Source organism: Populus euphratica, unplaced genomic scaffold, assembly GCF_000495115.2.
Source record: "Populus euphratica unplaced genomic scaffold, PopEup_1.0 scaffold287.1, whole genome shotgun sequence".
Taxonomy (NCBI): domain Eukaryota; kingdom Viridiplantae; phylum Streptophyta; class Magnoliopsida; order Malpighiales; family Salicaceae; genus Populus; species Populus euphratica.
The window spans coordinates 98,774-119,245 of record NW_011500095.1 but is presented as its reverse complement, the minus strand read 5'-3'; the positions used below and the strand labels follow the sequence as shown (position 1 = coordinate 119,245).

At 31.6% G+C, this 20,472-nt stretch overlaps 2 protein-coding genes across 3 annotated transcripts in view; both read left to right on the top strand.

The window, feature by feature from the left end:
* The first annotated feature begins 4,896 nt into the window (after positions 1-4,896).
* Positions 4,897-8,186, top strand: LOC105109256 (glutamine synthetase cytosolic isozyme 1). Its single transcript, XM_011003889.1, has 11 exons — positions 4,897-5,087; positions 6,049-6,088; positions 6,173-6,276; positions 6,376-6,424; positions 6,516-6,622; positions 6,725-6,941; positions 7,062-7,136; positions 7,221-7,274; positions 7,378-7,415; positions 7,507-7,666; positions 7,758-8,186. Exons 1-11 carry the CDS (start codon positions 5,014-5,016, stop codon positions 7,908-7,910), a joined length of 1,071 nt encoding a protein of 356 aa, XP_011002191.1. The 5' UTR covers positions 4,897-5,013; the 3' UTR covers positions 7,911-8,186.
* Positions 8,187-13,342: 5,156 nt separating this feature from the next.
* The window catches only part of LOC105109255 (condensin complex subunit 3-like), an 8,306-nt gene continuing 1,176 nt past the window's right edge, over positions 13,343-20,472 (top strand). For both annotated transcript variants that reach the window (XM_011003888.1, XM_011003887.1), the window contains exons 1-10: positions 13,343-13,816; positions 14,163-14,366; positions 15,153-15,298; positions 15,520-15,788; positions 16,728-16,825; positions 17,802-17,949; positions 18,019-18,458; positions 18,657-19,168; positions 19,257-19,317; positions 19,429-19,707. In XM_011003888.1, coding sequence (XP_011002190.1) covers positions 13,397-13,816; positions 14,163-14,366; positions 15,153-15,298; positions 15,520-15,788; positions 16,728-16,825; positions 17,802-17,949; positions 18,019-18,458; positions 18,657-19,168; positions 19,257-19,317; positions 19,429-19,707 — 2,577 coding nt within the window. In that variant the 5' untranslated portion in view covers positions 13,343-13,396. The remainder of the gene's footprint in view (positions 13,817-14,162; positions 14,367-15,152; positions 15,299-15,519; positions 15,789-16,727; positions 16,826-17,801; positions 17,950-18,018; positions 18,459-18,656; positions 19,169-19,256; positions 19,318-19,428; positions 19,708-20,472) is intronic.

The following is a 20,472-nucleotide window of genomic DNA, read 5'->3' as shown; positions in this document are numbered from 1 at the left end:
GCTTATCAATTGCAAAATAGTCATTTTTATTAGGATTTGGAGATCCTCAAATGATAAAGTCAAAACCTTTAAGCAAAGAGTTATATTAAATGAGAGAATGAACATTTATTCTTAAAAACAAAAATGTTTGTTTTTAATTTTGATATGATAAATGCTTTGAAATTAAAAGGTATTTATATTGAAAATAAAGATTATGAATCATTTCCATATGTGAATCTAAGGGTATTTATACTCTTAAAACCCTATATAAATGATATCTTATAATAGTTTAGAAGGTTTTTTTACCCTTATAATACTCATTAGGGATAAATATTATTGACATTAACATTAATATAAGAATGGATATTCCTGACATTAATATTAATAGAAAATGAGAGATATTCTAGCATTAATATTAATGGCGTATGAGAAAAAAATATATATCTGACATTAGCATTTTGATGTTAAAAGTCATAAAAATAAGTAAATATAATCTTATGACTCAACATGGAGCCCGTAATGATCTCTAGGCCTTTAGCCCTTAGTGTTTGGCATACTCTCAAGTTCACAATCAATGACTATTGCAACATGCTAGACTCATGCCTAATTATGTGTCAAGCCCCAAGTCAATGGGTCAAGAAAGTCATCAGACCCTTGTCCATTTGGGTTTGGTACATAACTCAGCCCGAGAGAAGATGGGTATGATAACTTGTCAACTCATGAACAAATAGGTTTCGCATGCTGCCAAGCCCAATGTTGATGGGTCGAAAGGTCACTAGACCTAAACCTAATTAGGCTAGGCACGCAGTCAAGTCTAAGAGCAATGATTCTGATAGTTTATTAGATCTGTGCTTAATTGGACTCGACATACAACCATGAAAAATGACACTAGGTCTAGCAACTCGCTAGACTAATGTTTACAAACTCTCAACTCATGGCCATGCCAAAAAGCATTGGACCTGGAAACGAGTTTGAACCGTGTCCTTCGCCAAGTATTCTGCCATGCCTAGAAATATTAGGTATGGATATAAATCCTACCTACCTATTAATAAATTATCATCTTGTTCTTAGACCTTCTAAATAAAGACTAAGACTTTAAAAATTATTTTTAATAATGTTAAAAATTATTGATTCTTCAATATCTATGGAATCTTCAATACAACCATGACCTAGATGTTGATGGGATGATATTTCCAATGAAGCCAGAAATTGGAAAGGTCTTCTTGACCTTTTCTTAGCCTTAAAATTCTAGCAAAGACAAATTGGGTTTATCTTGTAATGAAATGAGTTCCGAGAAGCACAATTTATGTGAGGGAAAACTGCCAAGGGTCCTAGAAAATCGAGGCATCGTTTCGTGACATTGCATAGACAGAAAATAAATAACAATAAAGCATCCGAAATAATTTTTTTTTTTTAAGATAGATTTTTAATGTAACCATTCAATTTAAATTTAATGGTTTATATTAAAAAATAAACATGACAAAACACAATATAATCTGAATCCCGGAACTTTGAAAAAAAAAAACTTTTCAAATTCTTATCAAATTAATTGCTCGGTTCAGTTCTTGATCATAGTTGGCAATAAAATATAAATTAATCTATTCATAAACTCGTCAGCTCGGATTAAGAATCCTGGTGGAAAAAAAACTTGGATCCCAGCATAAAAAGAATTAATTATGAATAAAAATAGCATATTTAATTCATAAATTTTATTTTAAGATTTTTAATATTGGATGAGGATGACGGCTTTCTACTCATGAGAAAAGCCAGGTAAATTATCCTTCATTAAATTATAATTGTTAATTTCTCTGGAAAAAAGAAATCATATGTGAGGTCAAATTGATCCATGCCCTTTCAAGATAATCTAATTACTCTGGCCTTTTGAGGCCATAAAGATCTATGGCAACTAATTGCTAAGAAAATAGACCTGTTAGCCTTACTAATATGCCCATGATCCCTAATATAATCTCTTAACCACGTAAACATATCATTAGTAATAAACTGATTTTCTCCCATGTCTTGCCCCATAACTAGCCGAAGGGAGGGCTGAGGGTGGCTCAGCTTCCCAAGCTGTGTTGTTTCCTTTTTCTTTCTCTTTTTTAATTGAGTAAGTTTGCAAATTATTTTTTATTCTATGTCTGTGGTGACCATGGACACACGCAAGGGCTTTGATAATCGGAGCATTCATTGAGTTGTTTTGGAATAATTAAGATCTGCAAACCTCCTTTCAAAATTGTCAATGACTGTTCTTGGGATTATATATCGCTTTGATGGCCTCAGGCATCTTTAATAGTCATCGGATTATAATATCGATTATTTTTAAATTGTTTTTTATTTAAAAATATATTAAATAATATATTTTATTTTTTAAATTTTTAATTTAAAATTATAAGAAAAATGTAATTTAAAAAAAAAACACAAAGAGAAGACGATCATGACAAACATGGACAGATTTTGGTATTTTATTCTTTAAAACCTAGAATATGTGGTGGCAGCTGCCTCACTTGGTGGCAATTCTGGGTTCTAGCTTGCCAAAAAGGTCAATCATTTTATTAAATCAGATGATTTATTTTGAGTGGTTGATACTTTACATGAATCAGCATGGCCGATGGTTGGTGCAGATGCAAGGTAGTATTATCCCTTCAAAAGTTTATAATAAAATTATTTTTTTAGAAAATAAATATGTTTTTTTTTAACTAAATAACAAAGAGGATACTTTTCTGTGACACTTCAAAAACTCTTTATCCTTAATAAATTAATTCTTCCGATTTTGAAAAATAAATCAAATAATTATCCTAGTTTTAAAAATTAATTGATTTTGATCATACTTAATTTAATACTATCTTATTCCAAAAAATAAAAACAAAATCCGGCCTTATCATAAATTATTTTTAATAATGTAAAAAATTATTTATCCATGGAATCTTCAATGTAACCATGAGCTCAGATGTTGATGGGATAATATTTCCTATAAAGCCAAAATTGGAAAGGTCTTCTTGACCTTTTCCTCGCCTTAAAAACTATAGCAAAGACAAATTGGGTTTATCTTGTAATAAATGAGTTACGAGGAGCACAATTCGTAGAAAATGGAGCCATTATTTCTTGACATTGCATAGATAAAAAACAAATAACAATAAAACATTTTAAAATTATTTTATTTTATTTTTTAAGATAGATTTTTAATGCAACCATTCAATTCAAATTTAAAGGTTTATATTTTTAAAAAACGACAAAACATACTATAATCTTAATCCTGAATTTTGAAAAATAAATCCTTTTAAATTCTTACTTATTAATTGCTCGGCTCCGTTCATGATCATAATTGATAATAAAATATAAATTAATCTATATATAATTGACAAATAATAATAATAATAAATAAATCAATTATAAATTTATCACAGCTACAATAAAAAAATAAGAATATATATAATTATATCATTTCTAGAGGATTTTCTTTTAGAATAATAAAACTTTATGGTAGTGGAGAGGGTATATTGGAAGTAGGATGGAATCACAGCCATTATAAAAAAATTATGGCTGACCCTATAATGTTGGTAACCAGACAGACACTTAAGCTCTACTATATAACCTTTTGCCAGAGAATTTACTGGATTATATGTCAAATAGGGATGGCAAATGTTGCCATGATGCCTACAACTTTGAGAAAAATTTATTATTTAATTCTAATTTTTGGATTTTTTTAATCACAACCTTATAATTAAGATTTATTTCTTTAAAAATATGTATTTATTTCTTAAAAATAATTAAGATTTAAAAAAAGTTACCAAGCGCAATTAATTTCAATTAAGCTATTTCTTGATCGAGTTACAATGCCGTTCATGTGAATTGAGAATTTCCTTCCCTGAATTGATGTAAGATTATTTGAATAGAAAGTTTAAAATAATTAAAATAAGTATTCGTATAATTTTAAATAATTTAAATCAACAAGAAAAATCATGTATTTATTTATTTGTATCTTCCTTTTTTTAATTCATTTTTATCCACCTTAATGGAAAAAAAAACATTTCTTTTATTATAAGCATTTTTTTTAAATAAATACCCACAATGATTTTGAAGCAATGAAGAAACAAAAACTAATCTTTCTATAATTTTTATTTGATTAGATAAAAAGAATAATAAAAATTATTCAGAGAAAACAATATGAAAAAACATATATTGTATTCTCATCAAATATGTTTGTGCATTAAAAAAAAAACTTGCTAATATAGTTTAATGCATAATCATTAAAATACAAATAGCACCACAAAAGCTCTAGTTATATTTAAAAAATGACATTAATGAATATTTCTTTTAATTATTAAAAAAATTATTTTAAAATATAAAAAAGTAAAATAAAAAAGGGTTGAGAGCTTCGAGCTCAATCGTGCATAGACAAAACACTCATTGTTTTATAAATGGTTTTATAAACTTTAAGCTAAAAAAATAAACAAATTGGATTAAGTTTGAATTAATTAGATTATGGTTTAATTCGAGTTTTTTTTATGAAGTTAATAGATTTTTTTTTTGTTTTATTATTTTCAACCTGAACAGCACCAGACCTGATATGGAACAGGTTCGGTTCACTTCAGATTTTATAAAGTGGTGAAGTCTAGAAAACAGCTCTTCTAAGCTGGGAATTGTAAGTAAATAAAGAAAATTACATACAACCGGTGGAGCAGTTAGCCAATGGAGTAAAACATGGACCTGTCTAAGTAGATTCCTTTCAACCATTAACCATAATTCGACTCTGCCGCTGAAACGTTCGCTCCATTTATAGTTTTATTTTAGAAAAACAGAATATATTAAATTATATGAATCACTTCTTAATTATTATATTTTTTTTATTTTAATACATATCAAATAAAAAAAAATCTGTATCTTTTTAGAATTCTTTTATATCTTCAACACTCTACTCGCATCAGCAATAAAAGCAGCACAAGCAAACCGCTTCTGTGCTCACGTCTCTACATAGACACAACTTCTTCCATAAACAATCTCAAAACACAGAGAAGTTTCTTTGGTTTCTTGATCATGTCGTTGCTTTCAGATCTCATTAACCTTAACCTCTCAGACTCCACTGAGAAAATCATTGCTGAGTACTTATGGTACTGCCTTCTTTACTCTCCTACACACACGCACGCACACACACTTCTTCTTCTTTCATTTTTGTACGTGAATGTATGGATATTTGTGTGTATATATGCGTGTGATTATGTGTTTGTGTTAAAGGGTTTGCTTTGTTTTGGCTTACTTCTTTGATTCTTTCTTGAAACCTATCTCTTCTGGAATTGTGGGATTTCTCTATTTTCTTGTTCTTGTAACTTTTCTTTTACTTTCATGAAAGATTATAGATAATTAGATATGTTTTGTAGCTTGAGTCCTTTTCTTTGGTCATTTAACTTCAGAGAAACGAATGCTTTTCGAAGAGTATCTCGTTTATTTTGAACAAAAAAAGGAAAGGCTTTACTTCTCCTTTTTGCAGTTCTTGCCATCCCCTGCTGCTGTTTGGATGGTTTTGCTTTATTTTTGTGTGCTTTGCTTGTAATATTCAACTACCACGAATATAAGTAAGGTCACCAATTCGATGATCTGACATGAACCAACAATTGTGAGTCATCTCTGCTTATTCCACGACATCATTTTCAAAGAACAGAACACAAGGCTCTGCCCTGCTTCAGCTATTTACGGTGTGATCGATTGGTGACCCAATAAGATGCTCGGTTTTGAAGAATCTTACGGTTTTTTTTTAACAAATAGTTTTTTAAGGATAAACTTTAGTAGTTAGAGGCAAATAGTTTTGGCCAATATTGATATTTAATTAAATTCTGTTTGTTTCTAATTTATTAATTTTTTGCTTTGTATGTATGATTAAAAAAGGGATTTTTGGTGGTATCAGAATTAATGATCCCATGTTCTTCATTTTTCCTTGGAGGTTCAAGTTTTGTCAAGCTCTTATGGTAGTTAACATGGCTAGGCTCAATTTTGATAAATCTTTAAAGTTAGAGGTTGCCTTGTTCAGTGACCAAGCAGGCTAGTAATCAATTATTTTGTTCAATTCTTGAACAGGATTGGTGGATCTGGAATGGATATAAGGAGCAAAGCAAGGGTATATAACTTTGTGCTTTGAAGGTTTTGTTTGTGTTGTTCTTGTTCAAGCTAATAAAATTGGTTTTTTCAATTTTATGGACAGACTCTTTCCGGCCCGGTTAGTGATCCTGCAAAGCTTCCCAAATGGAACTATGATGGTTCCAGCACAGGCCAGGCTCCTGGAGAAGACAGTGAAGTGATCCTATAGTAAGCTTTTATTTGCTTCTCTTTTTACTTATGCTGGACCACCTTGTTCTTCTGATTTTGTTAATTTTCAAATATTTCTGAACGTATTCCTTGAAACAGTCCACAAGCTATTTTCAGAGATCCATTTAGGAGGGGCAATAACATCCTCGTAAGTTCAATCCTTTCCACCATATCTTCTCACTTGATGTAGCCACCATAGCTTGAAGTCATTTTCTCTGACGTTGATGTTGATTCTTTAGGTCATATGTGACGCTTACACTCCTGCTGGCGAGCCAATTCCGACAAATAAGAGATGTGATGCTGCTAAGATATTCAGCCATCCTGATGTTGTTGCTGAGAAGCCCTGGTATTATTTTTTTATATCCTAATCCACCCTTATTTTGGTCATTCTTTTTCCTGCTGTGTGATTTTATAACTACGATCAACTTGAAACATGATATATAACCAGGTACGGCCTTGAGCAAGAATACACCTTGTTGCAGAAAGATGTTAAATGGCCACTTGGGTGGCCAATTGGTGGTTATCCTGGCCCTCAGGGACCATACTACTGTGGTGTTGGTGTTGACAAAGCCTTCGGCCGTGACATTGTCGATGCGCATTACAAGGCATGTCTGTATGCAGGCATTAACATTAGCGGCATCAATGGAGAAGTGATGCCAGGCCAAGTAAAATCAAAGAACTTGCCCCCCCTCTACTTATTTGATCTTACAGTTCTAAATTCTAATTTAGAACATTTGTGATCTTGTTATGTTTCGCAACATTAAATCATTTTCATTTTCACGTAGTGGGAGTTTCAAGTTGGACCTTCAATCGGTATCTCCGCCGGAGATGAATTATGGGCTGCTCGGTATATTTTGGAGGTAGTTTTAGTATACTTGATTACAGAAGACAGTACTAGGACTCCAATTTATATTATTTTCTCAGGTCTATACTTATGTTAACAGAGGATTACTGAGGTTGCTGGAGTTGTACTTTCATTTGATCCCAAGCCAATTCAGGTCAATTTTTGTTTCATTTTCTTACTTAGCCCTTATCAAAGTTCTATCTTTTGGTAGCTTTTATCGTTTTAGCTCTCACAAAAAAGGACTTTTATCTTGCCAGGGCGATTGGAATGGAGCGGGGGCACACACAAATTACAGGTACAATTTTGCATCATTGGTTTCAGCTCAAGTTTTTTGCTTGCTCTTTAATTGTTTTGGTCTCATACTTGAAAATCCTTCACATTTTCAGTACTGAGTCTATGAGAAATGAAGGAGGCTATGAAATCATCAAGAAAGCAATTGAAAAGCTTGGTCTGAGGCATAAAGAACACATTGCAGCTTATGGAGAAGGAAATGAGAGGAGACTCACCGGCAGACACGAAACGGCTGACATTAATACCTTCAAATGGGTAAGAGGAAGAAGAGACAATTTCCTTGTTGCCTGGTTTCTTTTTATAAGATGTCTAGCATTAATTTCATAACATCTTGTCCGATTGACAGGGTGTGGCTAATCGTGGAGCTTCTATTCGTGTTGGTCGCGATACAGAGAAAGAAGGAAAGGGGTATTTTGAGGATAGAAGGCCTGCTTCGAACATGGATCCATATGTTGTTACTTCCATGATTGCAGAGACCACCATCCTGTGGAAGCCATAAGAACCTCAACAAGCCCCTCATAGACAGAATAGTGTTGGTGGTATTCTTTGCAAGGGACCATGGAAGATTCGTGTCAGTGGGATGGTTGTCTTTCAATTTGTTTGCCTTTGTATTTGAGGCAGCAAGTGAGTTCATTGCTTTGCTTGCTTGCCTCGTGATTTCTAGGGCCTAGAAAGGGGTTAAATAGGTTTTAGCTTTGAAGTAATGCCGATCACATCTCGAGATGTTATCAGATTTTATCATATCTAAATAAAACTCTTGCTGGTTGATAAAGTATTGAATGTCTTCTAGATCAATACACTTTGAAAAGATGCTATGATGCACACATTTCATAACTATAACTTCCCAATTACCCAATTTAAGCAATAATGATTGTTCAAGAGCATTGACGTTATGATTCTTTGTATATTCAACTCAATTTTTTTGAAAGTAGAATATTATTTCTCATATATAATTTATATGGCATATAGTAATTTATAGACGAGTTTTCTAAATCTTGAATAATATTTTAAATTTATAATCCGTAAAATTATAGATCCGAGTTTAATAAAAAAAAATTAATTTTTAATTAATTTAATATTAAATAAAAAAATAAAAAAAAATTCTCGAAATAAAAACCTTATAAAAACAATAAAAAAGGGCATCAAGTATTGAAAAAAAAAAGGAAAGTGAAATTGAAAAAAAATAAATTAAAAACTATCTTAAATAATAAAAAAAAAACATAAATCAAAATGATGATGACCAAATATAATAAATTAAAAAAATTAAAGGAGAGTGAAATTAAAAAAAATAGAAATTAATTAAACAAAAAAAAAGAATAAAAAAAAGAGGTACAAAACCAAAAGAACACAAACTTGAAGGTTTGATTTGCAAATTTGAATGGTTAGATGCAAATTTCTAGAAGAAAAGAGAAATGACAAGGGACAAAAAAGTTATTGCTGCCTCACATGAGATTCACTAACCAAAGACGCCGTATAAAAAAAAAATATCGAGATAAATCAAACAACATGATAAAAAAATAGTGTTGACCACTAGCATTAGCTTCACGTTTATCAACTTTTTTTATTTATGAAAAATATCACATTTCTTTTTTCCATTAAATTTAGATTTTTCTTTTGATTTTAGTAAGAATAAGGTGATCCAACGTTGCTTGTTGCAAAATATATTTTGTTAGGTTTTTGGGAAATCATTGTGAGTGGAAACATAACAGGAAAGTGAAGATGAGAATATGAAGAATCTCACTTCAGTACTCTAGTAATTTTACATCAATGAAATATTGGAGGATAAATAAATATAGCTTTAAGACTTGAGTTCAACTGATAGGTTAACCTGATACCTAGTTGACAGAATGGATTGATACAAGTTGAAGTAAAAATAGGAGTAATTTGGCCTGACACGGGAAAGGAACCCAACTCTATAATCAAAATAACTTCGTTTAAATTCTTTTTTTTTTAAATAAAAATAAAATCAGTCTAGATTAACTCTTTTATAACTTGTAACCTGAGTATTATTCTATATCCGGTTTTATAATTATATCACTAAATTAAAAATTTTGTCAAATCTATAAAATATAACTATTATCCCGAAAACACAAAAAAAATAAACACAATAAATACAAAAAAAAGACAAGATAGAATAAGAAACAAATATAAAATTATGTTTGATGGCAATATATAAAATAAAATAATTGTTTTTGTATCATGTTTTGTTGATAGTAGATAAGACATAAAAACACAAGAAAAAAATATTTTATATTTCATATGCATTACTTCAGATTTACATATTTTAAAAAATAGTTTAGATTATCTCTCTTAACATGTAACCTGAGTTTTATTCCAGATCAAGTTTTACAACTATGTTAATAAATTAAAAAATTTGTTAGTGCTATTAAGAAACATTTAATTATTATCTCGAAATAAACATAGTAGCTACAAAGGAGACAAGACAAGATAAGAAACGAATATAAAATTATGTTTGATAATGATATATAAAATAAAATAATTATCTTTTTATTATGTGTGGTTGATAATGGATAGCATATAAAAGAACATGTAAAAAAATATTTTATCCTTATATGCATTACTTTCAAATTTATATATTTTAAAAAATAATTAAATATTATTATTTCTTATTTTAATTTATATTAAGCATTAATAACTATAGTTGTAAGATTTGAATTAACTTGACAAGTCAACATGGACTTGGCTGACTTAAGGTTTAGATCAAGTTAAATAAAAAAAAAGGAAGAAATGATTGACATAACTCAATTTGATCAAAAACCCAAGTTATCCTTTGATTTAGGATAAAACATTATTAAATTCGGGTAAAAAATTCATTGATTTTTCTTTAGACAAATAAAATTGGTCACATCAATATTGTTTTGATACCTTTAAAAAATATTGAGTCAACCTCAATTGATTTTTCTGGCTCGTGACCTGAAATTTACCTCTAATTAACTATTAGATTAGGTTTTAAAATTATAATAAGAATCACTTTTAGTCATGTTTTAAATCAATAATTTTGGAATTCAAAGCTTGCAATATATTTGTTACAAATCAAATTTGAACTAGTCAAAAATGTATTTTGATAATGGAATTTTTTTTCTGTATTTCATGTCGTTCACTTGTTTCATTGCATTTTTTTTATTATTAATATGAGTATCTAAACTAGTTTGTGCACATTTCAACTAATTATATAGACCTTGAAATTAATGACTATGTAAACCTCCAGTGATCTTGAGAAGATTTAAACTCATAATTATTAAAGAACAAATTCAAATTTTAATTAGTGAGATTGTTTCATTGCATCCTTTGTTAATGTGATTATTGTGATTGGTGTGATGTATATGCTAAAACTCACATTAATATTTTTAAGATTTAATTTAATGGTACCTTATAAAGATACATTTGATAAATTAAAAACTATCAAAGTTTTACATGTCTTGTTATTAAAATCATGATTAAACTTATAAAATTATATAATTTTACGAGTTAATTATATCTAATATATAAAATCAAAATAAAAACTTGAAAACTAGTAAAAATATATTTGACTCATGCAAAATTAGTAAAATTAGATTGAATTAATAAGTTTATAGAAAATATAAGATAAGTGATTTTCTTGGTTTTGTATCAATAATTGATTAACCAACTCTGAATTATCTAAAAATCAATTAACTAATTACCCTGCTATTTTTAGTTTTTTTATATATTTTAAGGTGTATAAACTTTTTTATTATTATTTTTAAATTTTTTTATATTAGTATTTACTATTCAGTTGAAATTATCAATATATAATTAATTAAAAATATTTATTTTTAATTTTATAATTTTACTATTGAATTTTAAATTTCGAGTTTATATAATGTAAAAAAATCGTTTATAACGAACTTGATCATATGTAAGAGAACTATAAGAATATTTCGCCTAATTAATAAAACCGGGAAGCTTTTAATACTAACATTTTTATAGAATGTTTGGCATTTTGTAATCATAACTGTAAAACATGTTAAATTAAAACTCATCAATTTACAGGCAGATGGTTCTCGATACAGGAGACAAAGCAAGAAAGAAGATATGAAGCTAGCTCTTAACCAGTGCTAAGAGATATAAACAATTAAAAAAGGAAATTGTTTGATTAAAAAAATAAAAATAAAGATAAAAATATAAAAATAAATTTATATTTGTAAGAATGTTATGGTAAATTTTTATATTTTTAAAATAAAAGATATGAAAGGAATATGTCTGCATATATAATATTTATTATTTTTAAAATATCATTGTATAATATTTTTAATTTTAAAATTATTCAACTAAAACATATAAGGGTAATAGTGGTTATTATTATTATTTTTTTTAAATTTATCTCAAGGATGGGACAAGATTTATTAAAAGTTGGGTTGACCATCAACTTGAATCAATATAAAAATAAAAGTGATTATTATTATAATTTGAAAACTCAACTCGGGACAAGACACAATTATAGGTTAGAAAAGTCAACTTAAGTTGATCCACATTAATTATAAGAATTGACTTGAGACAAGACCTGGTTCACAATTTATGAGGGCTGACTCGGGTTAATTTAAAGATAAAAGGTGAAAATTACTATAATTTTAAAATCTGATTCGGGAGTTGATTAGGGGCAATACTCTGATCATAGGTGGGGAGGGTCAACTAAAGTTGATTAATTTTTTTTTTAAAGGAATCAAATAAACCTTGTTTCGACTAAAAAAATTTCAAAAAAAAAATCTATAGCTTTTTTATTAGTGTTTTATCTTGAGTAAAACCATTTTTTTATCAGGTCAATCTTCTTTTATTTTTATTAAACTCTTATTGGTTCATGTCATGAGTCATGTCGCCAGGTTCATCCAGGTTTTATAATAAGGGCTATTATAATATTATTAATTTTAATATTTAATATAAATTAAAATAAAAAAAATATATCTTATTATATTTTAAAATATGTAACTTTGATGGTAACAGATGAAGGGTAAAATATACCTTCTTAATATATTTTATTATATCTTGTTGATTATTAAAAAAATAATATATTATATCATGTACACTATTATCATTTTATCTCAATTTTTTTTTTATGTTTTGTCTCTAGTGACTCTATACTATATATATATATTTTTTATATCCTGGATAATAACTACTCGCTGCTTTAGAAAAACAAGATGAATATTTAACCTTAAGGTTTAGATAGTTTCGAGGCACTCAATCCTAGACATGGTACTTGCCATTTAAATTTCAAGTAACTAATAGGATGCAACTTATTATGCACCGAGCACTGTAAAATTAGAATGTAGCTTCTTGAATCCTATTTATCCTTGCCATTACTTTTATCATTACATGTGAAGAAATTCTTACAGTTAATAGGAGTGGTTTGTAGATTCTGAACAGTTACGATGATCGACTCTATCTAAATAAACACTTAATTTAAAAAAAATAAAATCACTTAATAGGAAACCTTATTTTCAAACCGAGTATTTTGTGAAAATTCTTCCATATCAACCCAGCTTTTCTTCAATGAACAATTTAGTAGGAGATAATAATGAATTAATTCACGAGTATGCTTGGGACAAATAGAGCAATGTCCTCCCCAGAGTTTGAATAATTCACGTTTTAGTCCTTAAACTTTTAATTTTTTTATCAACTTGAGGTTTGTTTTATACAATATATATATATATATATATATATATATATATATATTTTCCAATCCCAAAAATTCCGATGTCTTGAAAATCTTGAACCATCTGATTAATGGGCCCACCAAGGGAAATTCACCATTCGTGGGCTACTCGTTCAGGGAATGTACTGGAGAATTTAGCCTGTTTCGGCCCAAAAACGTGGAGTCTCAATAATCGGCCCATCAAAACTCTTTTTGAAAAAGCTCCCGCTCGAATTCAAAAACATTCCCGAAATCAAAATTCAAAACCCTAAATCCCCGAAATTGAACATTTCTTCTCTCTGCTAAGAAAACAAATGACCGGAGAAATGGATGCCACTGAGAAACTGATTCAAAAAATCTCAAAAATTCTTGAAGAAACAAAAACGTCAAATGCTACACACATCAGAAAACTAAAAGATCTGTCTTTACTCTTGTTTTCGAAAAGATCCCCGAATCAGAGTCCCCAAATCCCTAATTCTTTTCAATTCGCTTCTGCCTTTTGCAAATCCCTAACTCCTCTTCTCCTCTTCCAACGGCGGTCTGCCTCTGCTGAGCGTGTTGTTAAGTTTGTCTCTGTCTTTGCCGCCTCCACTACCGCGCGTGATGGGAAAGAGAATGAGGGGGCGGGTGCTGCTGGTGATGGGTTCCTGGAGGAGTTCCTTAGGTTTTTGATGACTGCGAGTTTGGCTGCTAATAAGAGTGTTAGATTTCGAGCTTGTCAAATTATCTCTGAGGTATTTTTCTCAAAATTTTAAGGGTTTTTACTTGTTTTACTATTGATAAAATTGTGGATTTTAATAGGTATCAATGAATTTAAAACTTAATAATAATTTAAAAAATCGAATTATAATTCTAAAACCTGAAACACTGCTTGTTAGTAAATATTTTAATGAATTAAAATGTGAGTTTTGCAGTATAACTTTGAGTTTTGGTTTTGAACATGGCTCGTTTTTCGAGATATGCTCATGAATAAAATTCTAGTTTAGATTTTAGAACCTGGGACCCGGGGTTTTGACTCTTGTACGAAAACTGTTGCATTGCTTTCTTCTTTCTGTTTATGGTATTTTTGCTTTTTTGCAGATTATATTGAGACTGCCAGATGACGCGGAAGTAAGCAATGAGCTCTGGGATGAGGTTATAGAATCCATGAAGCTAAGAGTTGCAGACAAAGTTCCAGCTATTCGCACATTTGCAGTTAGAGCTCTTTCACGCTTTGCTAATGATACTGAGAATAGTGATATTCTGGATTTGTTTCTTGAAGTGCTCCCCTTGGAGCAGAATGCAGTGAGTGTCCCAATTGCTTCAAATGAATATGATTTGTTGGTGTAACTTCAGATGGAGATTTGGATGCATGTTTAGTGTTTTGTTAGAGAGTAGGGATCAAGAGAGCTGTTACATGCTTATGAATTGACGCGTTTAAAAGGGAGATACGAAGTCATGTGAGGATAGGAGGCATTCCAATGGTGATGGTTCATTTGCAGATACTTTCTGAAAAATTTCTCACCTGTTTTTGTGTTGGAGAACAGAAGTGACCGCCTTCATTTAGTTTATGTGAATGGGAAGGATATCATGAGCATGGTCCTTTTTTGAACAGATGAACTTGAAAACACACACACATATATAATATAGATTTGGATGTCCAATACAGTCGACATATAATTGCCAATATAAAGACTGTTACTCTTTTGAACCCATTTCATTACCATAACATGTCAGTTGTTCCATGTTGGTTCATGGTTATTTGATTCAGAAAAGAAATGCTTGAATATTATTCATCATATTAGAAATTTGATGAACTCATTAAATTTATATTTTATCCTTTTCCTATAGTTTTTTACAATTATGAACAACACTTTTATATTGAAGGGCTAGCATTCATATTATAAAGTGAATTAAATAATGTGGAAAAATCTATTGTATCTTTTATAATACTTGTCATACAGAACTTCATACACTGTGTTGGACATAAAAAGATGAACAACTCAATGGAGAAAAAAGCTGTGAGATTATTATAGTGATTTGGATATCAGAAGTTTGTCCATTGTATGCTTACCTGAGGCATATTTGCAGGAGGTTCGTAAGACAATTGTATTAGCTTTGCCACCTTCCAATGCAACCTCGCCAGCAATCATTGATTGCACCTTGGATATGAGTGAGTCAGTCCGCAAAGCTGCATTCTGTGTTCTAGCTAATAAATTTCCTCTTCAAAGTCTCAGGTAATTAATGTTGTCATTTCAGAACTGTTATGTAATTTTTCCTTTTGCTTTGATCTATTGGAGACTTTTTCTTTGCTCTCATATATAAAGATACATCTTCAAATTACCTTTTTTTGAATTGTATATGTTCCATTGAATTATGTGCTTTAATGTCTGGTTGTAACTTAGTGATCATGCATTTAATATTTCTCATCAGGCTTCTCTTTTTAATGGTTTGATAGCATAAAGCTCAGGACAGTAATTCTACAGAGAGGACTTGCTGATCGTTCTGCAGCTGTTGCAAAAGAATGCTTAAAGTTGATGAGAGATGAATGGCTTTCTAAGTGCTGCAATGATGATCCCATTGAACTTCTTAAGTATCTTGATGTTGAAACCTATGAATTGGTTGGGGAATCTGTGATGGAGGCTCTATTAAAAGATGGATTAATAAAATTACATGGCGATCAGAGTATCCGGCAGTACATATTATCAAACTTTGGTGAAAATGGAGGTTGGTTGATCTTTTCAATCTCTTTGTAAGATTGTAGCCCTTTGTTTTATCACTCTTATTTTCCAGTTATTAGTGACTGTTGCTGCTTGTAGCATGAGTTTTGATAAAAAAAGCCAGTTAGCATGCATATTTGCTAGATGGAGCATGGTTTAAGAATGATATTTAATTCCCCTGCTCCCTACACTTATCAAGTATTTGGTAGCTTTCAAGGGAGAACACAATTTGATGTGTTTGCCTGTCAAATTTCTCCAAATTAGGTCTTTAAGGATGGAAAGAAGAAAATTTGCTTCTTTGTTGACATTACTAACGACCATGCATGTTCTGTTGTAGGCATATTTTTTAATGACTTGTTTAATTTCTTTTGGTTATGCTTGTAATCAAGCTATCAAACTAAAAACTTTTTGCAATTAAAGATGACTCTAGAGACATGAGTTCAGTCTTCCACAAGCGCTTCAACATTCTCCACTTGATGAAAGCGAGATATAGAAATAGAATAAGTGCTTCCTTTTTTCTGTGACTTCGGGTTTTTATGATGGAAGCATAGCTTTTCCATCTTTATTTATCCTTCTCCAAGCAAATTGCACTGAATCTAATTTTTTAGTTGTTATCTCTTGTAGTACTCATCAAATGTTTGAAGAAACAACATATTCATTGTATCTCTGGCATTTGCAGACTTGTAAATTACAAAAAATTCTATGTAGAATCAATTACTAATGACCACTCAACATGCCTAATTCATCTTCTTGTGCGCCTCTGAATATTTGTTCTCTAACTTTTTGGTGCATCAAAACTAGTGTGCCATAAGAGGCCTTGATAGTTGAGTATTTAATATCTTCTGCAAGATAAATCTATTTACCCTGTTCGGGGTTGATCACTTGATATTATATGTGGTTAACTTGCTATTTGTTGTATCCTTAAGGTTTCCTGTTTTGATGACAGAGGAACCTGAAAACTGCTCTGCAAGCATCCAGCTAATGGAACCAGAGTTTGCTCTTTATTGGAAAACTGTATGCAGGCACTTGCAGACAGAAGCACAGGCAAAACTTTTTTCACTTATACTTTGTTTCGTTTTCTTTTGGCATAGGCTGCTGAATTGTTTATTGTTTTATTTGTTTATGAAGGGAGGAAGGGAGTAAGCATAGTGAAATATATTTGAGTTTTTTCTAAGGAAAGCATTTACCTACACATAGCAGTTATTTTATTTCCTCTCTCAATCTTATTGAGAAATGAGATTATCATGTCTTCAAAGTTAAATTTTCTGAGCATAATCAATAGGTAATTGACTTGTTGGTTTTCAACGTGCTATCAAGCTGAATTATTTTCTTCATGGAACTGTTGCGTGTATGAGTTTTTCTGACTATTTACTTGTAGAATGCACCAGATATCAAGCTGCCAGATCACCTGTTCTTATTCTGACTATTTACTTGTAGAATGCACCAGATATCAAGCTGCCACATCCAAATCACTCTGGTTATAATTTGTGTAGATTTCTTGTCGAAGCAGTCATCTCAACTCCTATCATAATATAGTTGTGGGTGTCTGCTGATTCCTAAAGTCCCTTAGAATGGTTGGGAAGGGTTGGGGATGGATTTTGTTTGATCCTAGGTTTTAGTAACGCAAATGCCTCTTTCTTTGCTTTGTTTTTAAAGGACATGAAGTTGTAATGTGCATTCTGTTAAAGCTCATTCCCTATTTCCTTGATATACATGGCCGCACAGCTGTCCTTTTATCTATAACGAATAATCTTTTGATGCTCTTTCGACTTGAAAGTTAATTCGGATAAATTCTTCAAATGAATTGTTTGGAGGTAACCTCTTGCCAAGAACAAAAAACTTATACTAATGCCAGTGTAGAAGAATTAGTCATTTTAACAGGATATGAATTTTTCAAGAACAATATAACTTTTGGTTTTTCAGGTTGATCCTTCACGTTATGTTCTTCTGGGAAAGTTATTATGATTGAATATGTTGATTTTAGATCCATGCACTCTGATCATAAAGTGTCTTTGAACAGGCTAAGGGCTCTGATGCTGCAACTACAATGGGCACTGAAGCTGCAGTGTATGCAGCTGAAGCTTCAGACAACAATGATCTTCTTGAGAGGATTCTTCCTGCAACAGTTTCAGATTATGTAGTTTTGGTCGGAGCTCATATAGATGCTGGTGGGTGACATTAGATGATTGGAATGTGTTATGCTACTATATATTCTAATTTGACCTTGATGTTTTCAGGACCAAATTATCGTTTTGCATCTCGGCAGCTACTATTGCTTGGTGCAATGCTTGATTTTTCTGACTCTACAAGCAGGAAGGTTGCTAGTGCATTTGTACAAGACCTATTGCACAGGCCCTTAGATCATGAAGTGGATGATGAAGGGAACAAGGTTATCATAGGAGATGGAATAAACCTTGGAGGCGACAAAGAATGGGCTGGTGCAGTGTCCAGTTTGGCAAAGAAAGTCCATGCTGCTGCTGGTGAATTTGAAAAAGTTTTTCTTGCAGTTGTAGAAGAACTTGCCACGCCCTGTAGGGAGAGAACAGCAGACTTCATGCAGTGGATGCACAGCCTTGCTGTTACTGGTCTTCTTTTGGAAAATGCAAAATCATTGTACTGGCTTCAAGGGAAGGCTATTGAGCCTATTGAATTACTGCAGTCATTACTGCTTCCTGGGGTAAGAAGAAAGCTGCACTTCATGGATTTTCCCTTTGCTTTAACCTAGTCATGCCTACGTATGGTTTTTGATTTGGCCTCTTTTTGTATAAAAATTCCATGCTTTATGTGTTCATTACTGCAGCAATTAATGTATCATTTCTCAACATGCTATTTTTTTCCAGACGATATTAACTACTGGTATGAATGATGACTTCAGGCAAAGCATGCTCACTTGGATGTGCAGAGGGTTGCTATCAGGTGTCTTGGCCTTTTTGGCTTATTAGAGAAAAAGCCAAGTGAAGAACTATTGAAGCAGTTGAGGCTTTCTTTTGCTAAGGGCCCTGCTCCAGTTAGCATAATGGCGTGCAAGGCTTTAATTGATCTTGTCATGTGGCACGGTCCTCAGGAAGTTGACAGGGCGATTGGACTAGAACATTCATCCAATTTTCAGGGTGACAAGATGGCAATTGATCTTGTGGACTTTTCTAAGGCTGATGAGAATTTGAATGTTGAATTGCTTGACCTCTTATATGCTGGCTTTGATAGAAATAATTGGGGAGATGTAGAAACTGAAGAAAATGAGACAGTACAAGCTGCTCTTGGTGAAGGTTTTGCTAAGATTCTTCTCCTTAGTGAGAATTATCCAAGCATAACAGCTGCTTTACACCCTTTGCACTTAGCTAAGCTCATTAAATTGTATTTCAGTAATGAAACAAAAGACCTGCAGAGGTGGACTGTGCTGTACCTATTTTCTCATTCATCATTGTCCTCTATAAGAATGGCTATCTAACATTGTTTCTTGCTATCTTGTTTGCAGGTTGAAACAATGTTTATCCGTGTTCTTTGAGCATTACCCATCACTATCAGCAAATCATAAGGCAAGCCTCTGAGATTTGATATGTTCTATGATCACTTCAGGATAGTTATATTTCTCTCTTGTTTTGTGTATGCCTGTTAGATTTATAACAATTTTGAGTACGTAAATGCAGAAGCATTTGTCAAAGGCGTTCATTCTAGTGATGCGTTCTATGTGGCCAGGCATCTATGGAAATGCTGGAGGTTCTGCAGTAGTGGTGTCTAATATGCGTAAGCGTGCAGTCCAAGCATCACGATTTATGTTGCAGATGATGCAGGCCCCCTTGTATGCTAAACCGACTGAAAATGTGGGTGAGAATTGTAGCACGCAACCACCTGAAAATGTAGACGGTGCTTTGCAACCTTCATTTGAATGTTCAGATGAGGGACTTGGTATTCGTATTGCTGCAGAGGTGACCTTTTACCACCAAAGCTTTAATTGTTATATAACGGTATTTCTGAAAAGGCTTAGGCGGTCAAATTTAGTTGTGCAATTTTAGTCGTGATGCTGCTTTAGGAAAGTATGTGCTCAAATTCATACATGTTTATTTTCTTAGCACTATTGTTAAGTCATATATGACAAGGATTTTGATATCCAGGAAAATCCTTTCATAGTTAGTGCTCCAGTTGCATTGGTCCTCTAAGTTTCATGGATGTTTAGGAACCTGTTTCATGTCAAACATCTTATACTTTGCTATGGAAAATATGTTTAGGAACCTGTTTCATGTCAGACATCTTATACTTTGCTATGGAAAACGGAAAAGTGCTGTAGTTAAATACCTGAATAAGGAGTAGCTAAGCTCCACTGATGACCATAGAAAACTGAAGAACCCTTAGGAAGCATAGAGCAAAAGCATATTTCAAATGAAAAGAGAACTAACCAACAATATAGGACTCCTTGGGATGTAAACTTAGAGAGTACTTTGGTTCCTGGAAAAAAGACCCCTCCACAGCTCATATCAGAGGCTATAACATAATCACCATTTCCTTAAAACTGCTTATCTACTCCAAACAAGGAACTGTTACTCATATTGCGGCAAATTGTATGTACCTTTTTTCTCAATTTAAAAGTTTTTTCTACCTGGAAAGGAAAATAGAAATTGAATACAGTAAGTGTTCTATATTTGCTTATTATATCAGCATCTTTGGTTCTGTGTTCCTTGATTTCAGGTTCAGCA

Coding starts and splice junctions, on each gene's coding strand:
- LOC105109256 (XM_011003889.1), top strand. CDS start 5,014: ATGTCGTTGCTTTCAGATCTCATTAACCTTAACCTCTCAGACTCCACT. Junction 6,623..6,724: donor GTTGTTGCTGAGAAGCCCTG/GTATTATTTTTT, acceptor ATATATAACCAG/GTACGGCCTTGAGCAAGAAT. Junction 7,416..7,506: donor GGGGCACACACAAATTACAG/GTACAATTTTGC, acceptor TCACATTTTCAG/TACTGAGTCTATGAGAAATG.